This window comes from Pleuronectes platessa, chromosome 14 (genome assembly GCF_947347685.1).
Source record: "Pleuronectes platessa chromosome 14, fPlePla1.1, whole genome shotgun sequence".
In the NCBI taxonomy this organism is placed as follows: Eukaryota; Metazoa; Chordata; class Actinopteri; order Pleuronectiformes; family Pleuronectidae; genus Pleuronectes; species Pleuronectes platessa.
This window is the reverse complement of record NC_070639.1, coordinates 22,631,367-22,642,124: the sequence shown is the minus strand read 5'-3', so window position 1 is coordinate 22,642,124 and position 10,758 is coordinate 22,631,367. Positions and strand designations below refer to the sequence as shown.

General features: G+C 44.0%; 1 protein-coding gene across 2 annotated transcripts; it reads right to left on the bottom strand.

The window, feature by feature from the left end:
- Nucleotides 1–587: 587 nt before the first annotated feature.
- On the bottom strand, nucleotides 588–10,511 carry LOC128455957 (NACHT, LRR and PYD domains-containing protein 12-like). Of its 2 annotated transcripts, none has more exons than XM_053439940.1 (11): nucleotides 10,333–10,511; nucleotides 10,114–10,233; nucleotides 9,894–10,013; nucleotides 8,770–8,972; nucleotides 6,755–8,543; nucleotides 5,813–5,986; nucleotides 5,105–5,281; nucleotides 4,553–4,726; nucleotides 3,142–3,315; nucleotides 2,584–2,757; nucleotides 588–1,262 (listed from the first exon to the last, which is right to left on the bottom strand). In XM_053439940.1, the coding sequence occupies exons 1-11, from the start codon at nucleotides 10,374–10,376 to the stop codon at nucleotides 1,241–1,243; spliced, it is 3,171 nt and encodes a 1,056-aa protein (XP_053295915.1). In that variant the 5' UTR covers nucleotides 10,377–10,511; the 3' UTR covers nucleotides 588–1,240. The 2 variants fall into 2 exon arrangements, with proteins under 2 accessions (XP_053295915.1, XP_053295916.1); XM_053439941.1 differs by having other exon boundaries at nucleotides 6,755–8,540.
- Nucleotides 10,512–10,758: the final 247 nt, after the last annotated feature.

The window sequence follows — 10,758 nt, the reverse complement described above, 5'->3', positions numbered from 1 at the left end:
TGCTTGCAGGTGCTGATCTCGTGTCTGTGTCAAGGCCCCGTCTGACCTCTGTATGATTTATTTTCCTCATGTGCACCATCTATGATCACTCCTATGCTTTTTTACTCTTTCACTCTTTCGGGATTCCCCCGTGACCCTTAAAAGACCAGAGTGTGCCTGTTTCTGAGGGAACCTGCTCAGGCACATGGGGAGGGAACACAGACTGTTCTTGTGACGTGTCATATTTGAACACTATGATCACCTTTCCATAAAAAGTATGAAAGAGAGAGCTAGATCCTCCTCTATCTGTCTGTCTGTCTGTCTGTGTGTGTGTGTGTGTGAGAGAGAGAGATAGAGAGAGAGAGAAAGAGAGAGAGAGCCATTGGTCTACCCTCTAAACCAGTGTTAATAAAGTGAAGATGCCTGGGGGCCAATAGTTCCTTCTGATGTTTTTTAACCACAAGTTGTTGTATACCCTGCTATAGAACAATAAATACAAATTCATTGTCACAATTATCTTTATTATCTTTATTTTCAAATGGCAATGTTAATCTATATGCTATACAGACTCACTGTGCTCTACCTTGTGTACATCAATGACAGGAAGGACACGACATGAAAGGTACTACAGGCAATGGCTGCAGCTCGAGTTATTGCCCAAAACATTTACATGCACCTGATGCAAAAATGAAAACGTCCGATTTATAAGTCTAGAGTTTTGATCTTTTGTGTCAAAGACAAAACTGTAATTTTAAACTCAAAGTGATTTGATTGTGTTTAACTTTGTGTTGGACTAAATCAATTTATGACGTGAATCCAGGAACTTTAAGATCATAAACAAACATATACACAGAATGTGGTTCTACACACATGGAGACATACTGAGGGACAAAGGTGGAAAAAAATAAAGACAAATTTAAACACACTGTATGTGACTCTTTATAGAGGGTTTATATATTCTGCTTGTGTTGTGTCTTATTTTAATAAACACATTCTTCATGTGAATAAACATAATCGGGGCAAGAAGATTGCTGGTTTGAATCCGGTTCAGATGGGGTCTTCCTGTGTGGAGTCTACATGTTCTCCCCGTGTTTTCTCCAGGTGCTCCGGCTTCATCTCACAAACACATGCAGATTAGGGGTTGTGTAGATTGGAGACTACACACAAGCTGCTGCTGCTTCAGCCTCTGGATCCTCAGGACACAGCTCAGCCTCCGTCCACACACACTGTCCTCTTCACACTGTCCTCTTCACACTCAGCTTCACAAAGACCACCCCCTCCAACTGTTGAGAGAAGAAGACATCAGTGTCACAGAGACTCACTTCATCAGCTGTGAGTCAGTGATGCATCACATCCAGTAGAAAAAGATGATCACATCTGAACAGGACTTCAGTCCTGTTCAGATGTGATCATCCGTCCATCGTCCTGTTCAGAGCTGGAGCAGCTTCCTCTCGGCTTCATGTTCACGTGTTGGAATGAAGACGCTAAGAGCTCAGTGTGTGTCCTCTGCATGTCAAAGTGCAGAGTGGACACCTGAGAGGTGAATTTACTGCTGTTACAGGTGAAGACATGTCTCACTGTCTCTGAGTACACACACTGTCTCTGAGGACAGATACTGTCTCACTGTCTCTGAGGACACACACTGTCTCACTGTCTCTGAGTACACACACTGTTTCTGAGGACAGACACTGTCTCTGAGGACAGATACTGTCTCACTGTCTCTGAGGACACACACTGTCTCACTGTCTCTGAGTACACACACTGTCTCTGAGGACACACACTGTCTCTGAGGACACACACTGTCTCACTGTCTCTGAGTACACACACTGTCTCTGAGGACACACACTGTCTCACTGTCTCTGAGTACACATACTGTTTCTGAGGACAGACACTGTCTCACTGTCTCTGACGACACACACTGACTCACTGTCTCTGAAGACACACACTGTCTCTGAGTACACATACTGTTTCTGAGGACAGACACTGTCTCACTGTCTCTGACGACACACACTGACTCACTGTCTCTGAAGACACACACTGTCTCTGAGGACACACACTGTCTCACTGTCTCTGGGTACACACTGTCTCTGAGGACACACACTGTCTCACTGTCTCTGAGTACACACACTGTCTCACTGTCTCTGAGTACACACACTGTCTCTGAGGACAGATACTGTCTCACTGTCTCTGAGGACACACACTGTCTCACTGTCTCTGAGTATACAAACTGTTTCGAGGACAGACACTGTCTCACTGACTCTGAGGACACACATTGACTCTGAGGACACACACTGTCTCTGAGGACACACATTGACTCTGAGGACACACTGTGGTGGACACCTCTGACATCACTACTCTATAAAGACACATGGACCTATCTGGAACGACTAACCTGGAGCAGGTTAGCCGTTCATCAGAAGTTATCATGGTGATTTATCTAGTTAAGAAGTGGACGAGCTTCGTAGGACTGAAACAACTAAACCTGAAGTTCACCTGATAACCACAACTCCTGATTGGTAGCACCGACCCTGGATCTGTGATACTGACTGTGTTTAGTAAAATACTGATGAAAGCAGCATGGACTGACTCCAACCATCTACTGACCTCAGAGTATCCAGTTGACAGGTTGAACTCTGCTTTAGATCAAGCAGCTCCTTCACTCCTGAGTCCTGCAGGTCGTTTAGCCTCAGATCCAGTTCTCTCAGATGAGAGGGGTTTGACCTCAGAGCTGCAGCCAGAGAAGAACAGCTGATCTCTGACAGACTGCATTGATCCAACCTGGATAAAGAATACAATTTAACCGTTAATTAAAGAGAGTTTCATGTTTCATGTGTGAAAATAACAGACACATATTCATGTCAGCACAGACTCATAACATGAAGATAAATATGAAATCAGAAATGTTGGACTAAACACAAGTGTTGATTCAGTAAAATAGATTATTTGGACCCGGTCTCTGTCCTGCAGATCAGTTCAGGAAATCCAGAACTAAACTCAGTGTTTTAACAAGTAGCTGAATATTTAAAATGTCACAGATTAATTAATGAAAGGATTCAAGTTGTGCATGAGCGGAATTATGTTAAATTAGAATTAAATGAGATCAATTGTGTATAAATGCTGTTTATAGATATGAGATCTACAAAAGTCAGTCAGTGAACTGACCTCAGAGTCTCCAGTCGACAGGTTGTGATCTGTAGAAAACCACACAGCTCCTTCACTCCTGAGTCCTGCAGCCTGTTGTTACTTAGATCCAGTTTTCTCAGATGAGAGGGGTTTGACCTCAGAGCTGAAGCCAGAGAAGAACAGCTGATCTCTGAGAGTCTGCAGTTCTCCAACCTGGATAAAGAATTAAACTTAACTGTAAATTAAACTGAGTTCATTTGTGAAAATAAAGGACTTTAACTAAAACATCACTGTCTCTGTTTTCAGATCTGAAGTCTGAGTCAAGTTGTTCTGGACATTTTCTGGAACTTTTCCTGCAGCCTCCTAAGAAAGTTTCTGAGTGAGTCCATGTGAGAATAGAGCAGGTGAATGTCCAGAGGATTCACAGAGAACGAGTGGACTTGTTGAGGACACAAACAAGTGAGACGGACGTGAAACTGGAAGAACACAAATATCTCAGGATGAAGAAGAGGAGTCGTACACATAGAAGACGAAGACGTCAACTTGGAAACATGAGGAGATTCAAGAGCTTTTGGTGATGAGGGCTGACGCCGGTGTGGAGGAGCTGTAAACAACAACACTGATCTTTCCACGTCATGTCCGGCCTCCTGCTTGATCCGTTCTTCATATGTGAAAGTCAAACTCTAGAAAATGTCAAGACACTATTTTAACGAGTTCATGACTGAAAACATCTCGAAAGTCCTCATGTCCTCGGGGTTCAGTTGTTTGTAATATGTAACTTCACCACTAGATGTCTCTAGATATCTTGCTGGACATGTTCAGGAGTCTTACACATGAACAAATGGATTACATTCACATGTACGACACCTGGAGACGTCACTAACTCCTTCACAGTGAACCTGTAACTTAACATAACTTAACATAACCATGGTTATCATGGAGATATGTGTTTTGGCTCCGCCCCTCGTCTGAATGTTCCCACATGTTCCTGTTGCTGTGAACGAGTCAGACCCAGACAATCTCCTGCTGCTGCTTCAGCTCCAGAAAATGTCCGACCCACTTGTCAGAACATGTTCCACAGTTGATGTGGGAAAGGGCGAGCAGTTCTATGATCATGTTTTCTTGAAGTGGTGATGATCTGAGCAGCAGTTTGACCAGTTGATAGTGGTGCAGGGAACCTGAGGAACACGTGTGTACAGGGCGGGACAGAGATCTAGTGATGAAAGGATAAAGGCATGGACGATCCTGTTTAAGTCCTGAAACCAGAGGAAGGGTTTCAATTTGGAAATTAACCCAAAGTGGAAGAAACAGGGCGGAAGAACTTGGTTCTAAAAATAAAAGACATCAAATATTATCAACTTGGGGGGCTCAGCTGCAACATGACACTTCACCACTTGATGTCACTATATCCTACACACTGAACCTTTAACATTAAAATATGATGTCTGACCTCAGAGTCTCCAGTCGACAGGTTGGACTCCGTAGAAAATCACACAGCTCCTTCACTCCTGAGTCCTGCAGGTCGTTTAAACTCAGATCCAGTTCTCTCAGATGAGAGGGGTTTGACCTCATAGCTGAAGCCAGAGAAGAACAGCTGATCTCTGACAGTTTGCAGCCCCTCAACCTGGATAAAGAATAACACTTAACTGTAAATTAAACAGAGTTCATGTGTGAAAATAACAGACACATATTCATGTCAGCACAGACTCATAACATGGAAGATAATTATGAAATCAGACATGTTGGACTAAAAACGATTCCTGATTCAATTAAACAGATTATTTGGACCCGGTCTCTGTCCTGCAGATCAGTTTAGGAAAACCAGAACTAAACTCAGTGTTTTAACAGGTAGCTGATTTTTAAAATGTGACAGATTAATTAATGAATGGATTCAAGTTATATATGAAGAGGAATTATGTTAAATTAGAATTAAATGAGATAAATTGTGAATAAATGCTGTTTTATAGATATGAGATCTACAGAAGACAGTTAGTGAATTGACCTCAGTTTCTCCAGTTGACAGGTTGAACTCTGTAGAAAATCACACAGCTCCTTCACTGCTGATTCCTTCAGGTCGTTGTTTCTACTCAGATCCAGTTCTCTGAGATGAGAGGGGTTTGACCTCAGAGCTGAAGCCAGAGAAGAACAGCTGATATCTGACAGTCTGCAGTACTTCAACCTGGATAAAGAAATATGAATATTTGAATGTGTCCTCCTGTTGTTGTGGATCGTCATCATGTCAACACAGACTCTCAACATGCTGCTGACCTCAGTCCAGTCTGTGAACTGAAGATAAATATCAGATCAGACATGTTGGACCATTGTTTCTAATTAAACACTGGTTAAAGTAGGGACGGCTCCTGACACTCACTTCCTGTAATCAGAATCAGAATTTTTATTGCCATGTATATTTGCACATACAGGAATTGCCTTGGTGTTTCTATATTTGTCCAACGTGTTTCAATAAGAATGTGTCCTATTTTGAAAGCCTGAGGTGGATGAGTGCTCGGCCTCAGTCCACATGTTATTTACTGACACTTTCTTAGCGATCAGGAGCAGGTGAGTGCAGGTGAATGGAGTTGATTAGATTGACAGGCTGGGTGAGTGACATATGACTGAGGGACAGTGAGCAGAGCAGAACTGAGACAATTTAAATAAATAATGACCCAATAAGAAAGAAAGTCTGAAAAGTGAAGAAGGATTTAAGGACCTCAGAGTCTCCAGTTGACAGTTTGGACTCTCCAGTCCAGAACTCAGCAGGTTCACTCCTGAATCCTGCAGCCTGTTCTTACTCAGATCCAGTTTTCTCAGATGTGAGGGGTCTGACTTCAGAGCTGAGGCCACGACTTCACAGTGTGTCTCTGAGAGTCCACAATTAAAGAGGCTGAAATTAAAGAAAATAAAAAATCTGTGAAAATTAAATCAGAAAACACAACATTGATACAAAACGTGATCATTTGATAATTAAAAAATCCTCAAGAGAATCCTTTCAGATTTGGAACAAGCGTTCATTCAGTCTAACAGAGGAACTCATTAGATTCAGTTGGTCAAAGGTCAGAGGTCAGTGCCTCAGAACATGTTCATGGCCTCTTGAACATGATATCTCAAGTCTGTCTTTAGGAGATTTCTTCACATTTTGACTCAAAGATAAACTGATTCGATTTCAGTGGTCAAAGGTCACAGTGATCATATTATTGTGAAGTCAAAATTTCAGGAACCTGGAGGGACGGACACTGCACTGGTTGGTGGTGGAGGACAAACGCAGGGTGGGAACTCTGGTTTGACCAGAAAGAAGAATAAACTATATTTCCTGCTTCTTCAGTTTAACGGAACCGTCAGGGATTCTCATCCAAAACACTGATTCAGTGATCGTCTCCTCCCACTGTGCTAGCTGTTTGATCATATATATATATACATATATATATATACAGTAGAAACAATAACCTCCCTTGCACCCCTACATTTCACTTTCCACATCTTATCTAGTTGTTCTCATATGTACATGAGAGCAATGAGAATGTATATGTACATAATAATAATAACTTTAACACATCCACACACACACACACACACACACACGTTCTTCAGAGTGTATTTGAAGAACGACTCATCTCCACTGATTGAACATGTTATTGATCATGTCTGGACTCACACAGCCTTCCTGCAGTTCCTCACAGCTGGGATCAGTCTCCGTCGACCCTGGTCTGATGTGTTGAATTTCACCAGGTTCAAATCATCCAGAACCTCCTCTGACATCTGCAGCATGTAGGCCAGAGCTGAGCAGTGGATCTCAGAGAGTTCCTCCTCTGATTTGTTCTCTGACGTCAGGAACTGTTTCATCTGCTGATGAACTGCGATGTCGTTCATCTCAGTCAGACAGTGGAAGATGTTGATGCTTCTGTCAGGAGAAATGGCATCACTATTCATCTCCTTCAGGTTGTTGATGACTCTCTGGATGATCTCTGGATTGTTCCCTGTCTGACCCAGCAGGCCTCCTAAGACTCTCTGGTTGGACTCCAGACTGAGGCCGTGAAGGAAGCGAACAAACAGGTCCAGATGACCATTTGTACTGGTGAGGAATTTCTTCATGGTTCTCTTCAGGAGGTCATACAGGGAGAAGGTACTGTCTGTGTCCCCATATGTTCCCAAGAAGTTGTTGACTTCTTCTGTGTGTGTGTTACAGTGGAACATGTAGACTGCAGCCAGAAACTCCTGAACGCTCAGATGAACAAAGCAGTAGACGGATTTCTGGAAGATCACACACTCTCTTTTGAGGATCTCAGTACAAACTCCTGAGTACACCGAGGCCTCTGTGACATTGAGACCACACTGCTCCAGGTCTTCTTGGTAGAACATGATGTTTCCTTCCTCCAGATTGTTAAACGCCAGCCTCCCCAGCTTCAGAAGAACGACCCTGTCAGCCTCAGTCAGCTGCTGTGGACTCGTCTCATGACCCTCACCGTACTTGTGGTTCTTCCTCTTTGTCTGAACCATCAGGAAGTGTGAGTACAGGTCAGTCAGGGTCTTGGGCAGCTCTCCTCTCTGGTCTGTGATCAGCATGTGCTCCAGAACTGTAGCACTGATCCAGCAGAAGACTGGGATTTGACACATGATGTGGAGGGTCCTGGACGTCTTGATGTGTGAGATGATTCTGCTGCTCAGCTCTTTATCACTGAATCTCTTCCTGAAGTACTCCTCCTTCTGTTCGTCAGTGAAGCCTCGTACTTCTGTGACCCTGTCAACAAGTGCAGGAGGGATCTGATTGGCCGCCGCAGGTCTGGAGGTTATCCAGACGAGAGCCGAGGGAAGCAGATTCCCCCGGATGAGGTTCGTCAGCAGCACGTTGACTGATGACCTCTGTGTGACCTCAGACACAAGCTCCCTGTGGTTGAAGTCCATAGGAAGTCTGCTTTCATCCAGGCCGTCTAAGATGAACAAAGGTTTACAGACAGCGAGCGTCTCTGCCGTGAGCTTCTGTAACGCTGGATAGAAAACACCGAGCAGCGTGAGAAGACTGTGCTGGTCCTTCACCAGGTTCAGCTCCCTGAACGAAAGCACAGCCAGCAGATCCACATCCTGGTTCTCTAAACCCTCTGCCCAGTCCAGAGTGAACTTCTGCACCGAGAAGGTTTTTCCAACACCAGCGACTCCGTTGGTCAGGACGACTCTGATGCTGCTCTGCTGGTCAGTGGAGGCTTTAAAGATGGCCTGGCACCTGATGGGAGTGTCACGGAGGTTCCTCTTGGAAGCCGTCTCAAGCTGCCACACCTCATGTTGAGTATTAACCTCTTCACTCTGTCCCTCTGTGATGTAGAGCTCAGTGAAGATCTTGTTGAGGAGGGTTCTAATTTCTGTTTTATCAGTTCCTTCAGTCACATGTTCACATCTCCTCCTCAGACTGAGCTTATGTTCATCTAAAACCTCCTGCAGACCACGATCTGCTGAAAGACAAGAAACAATGTGAGAGACAGAATCTGAGAATATGATGATTGTTTTCATCAGATACAGAAAAACTACAGAAAATAAAATCTTTTTAACTTTGTTCTTTTCTAACGATGTTAAATGTTGATACTGTATGAAGGAACAAAATAAAACCACATGTGCTGTTGTCAGAAGTGAAGACATCAGCAGACACATGTACAGTGCTGCTCTGACCGGCTGTCTGACCTCCAGCTCCTGTTCTGGATCTTTGTCCACACTGGGGACAGGAGGAATCTCCTGAAGAGCCAGACTGGTCCCAGTGTAAGGTGATGCACTGTCTGCAGAACCAGTGTCCACAGCTGGTGGAGACTGGATCCTTCAGGACGTCCTGACACCAAGCACAGCAGGACGACTGCTCTTCCTCAGAAACATGACTCCTCTTCCTCTCCCTGCGAAGACATGTCCTGATAAGTCACATGTCACAGTCACACGTTGTCATTACTTCTGTCAAAGAGGTTTTGTTTTCCCCCATTTTGTATTGGTTAGTTTGTTAGTGGGATTATAAAAAACAACAGATTACCAGTTCCTTGGTGGAAGGTTGCAGATCCAATTAAAAACTAGGGCTACGTTGTAGCACTAAAAGTTGCGTTTGACAAAAAGTCACAGTAATATTATGTCTTCATTATCAATGTCTTGAGACCCATTTGATACAGTTGACATGGTTGAGGTCAGTGGATGAGGAAGAATACATCCAAGTGTAAGACATGCTAAAAACAAGATATGTCCTGTTACCACCAGGGGGCACTGGGATTTCAAGTTATAATTTCTGTGTAGATGTCTTCAGGCCGGGACTCTTGTCTTACACGTCTAGTTTGGACCCAATTGGACCAAATTTGTCAGAGATACAGAACGGTCACACGGTGTGACAAAAAAATCAATCTTTGAGTTAGTTTGTATCTCCGTCTTGTTGTGATGACACTCATCTCAATTTGAAGTTGATCTGATGAAAGCCCTGGGACAAGTTCGTCAAAGTAAAAATGTGGAATATGGTCAAAATAGCCACTAAATGCAAAAATGGCGGGCTCCCTGTTGCGTCTATCGTAATTCACTTAGAGACTTTTTTGTGCATCTGGTCATGATACACCACTGTCCTCATTTACGTGAGGATCGGTGAAAGCTAAATGAGGGGCTTTTCCATAGGTGGCACTGTTGAGCAATTTTGTCACGCCCATTTCAAATGACTCCAGAATGAAATTATGATTCTGAGAGATTAGTCACCAACTTCAATGAAGCTGTGTCCTAATGCAGGGGCCACAATGGAGGAAACTAGAGCCTCTTCAGAGCAGGTCACAGTAGAAACAGTCTCTTACTCTGTGTGTGAGGGTCCAGGTTCATTACTGAATTGTAGAGGTTGAGCCATGGACTGGTCATCCTTCAGAGACAGACAGCTGGACCCTGGAGACTCTGCTCTCAGTCTGTGGTCCTGACCTCTGCAAACACAAACATGTTTTTATTCAGAACACATCATTCACTGGTTCCTTCTCTGAGGATTCAGTTTGGAGATTCACATGTTTGTAGCAGGTCTTTTACTTTGTATGTGAGGGTCCAGGTTCTTTACTGAATTCTAGAGGTTGAGCCATGGACTGGTCATCCTTCAGAGACAGACAGCTGGACCCTGGAGACTCTGCTCTCAGTCTGTGGTCCTGACCTCTGCAAACACAAACATGTTTTATTCAGAACACATCATTCACTGGTTCATTCTCTGAGGATTCAGTTTGGAGCTTCACATGTTTGTAGCAGGTCTCTTACTTTGTGTGTGAGGGTCCAACTTGCTCTGAAGTGTCCTCGTCCATGTTGCACCGGGCCGGCTGCGGCTCAGTTGTGGTTCAGGTCACGCTGCTCTTCTAGATATTCAAGGTCTGGTCTATCTCCTTCTGCGCTCAGTTTACAGCAGAACACAGTGAAATGATCTTTCACATCAGTTTCAATGTTTATCTGTGGAAATCTCTCTCTCTCTCTCTCTCTCTCTCTCTCTCTCTCTCTCTCTCTCTCTCTCTCTCTCTCTCTCTCTCTCTCTCTCTCTCTCTCTCTCTCTCTCTCTCTCTCTCTCTCTCTCTCTCTCTCTCTCTCTCTCTCTCTCTCTCTCTCTCTCTCTCTCTCTCTCTCTCTCTCTCTCTCTCTCATCTTTTAGGGTACCAGCCAGTAAGGGTGTGGATCTACCCATTTCGTTGTTTA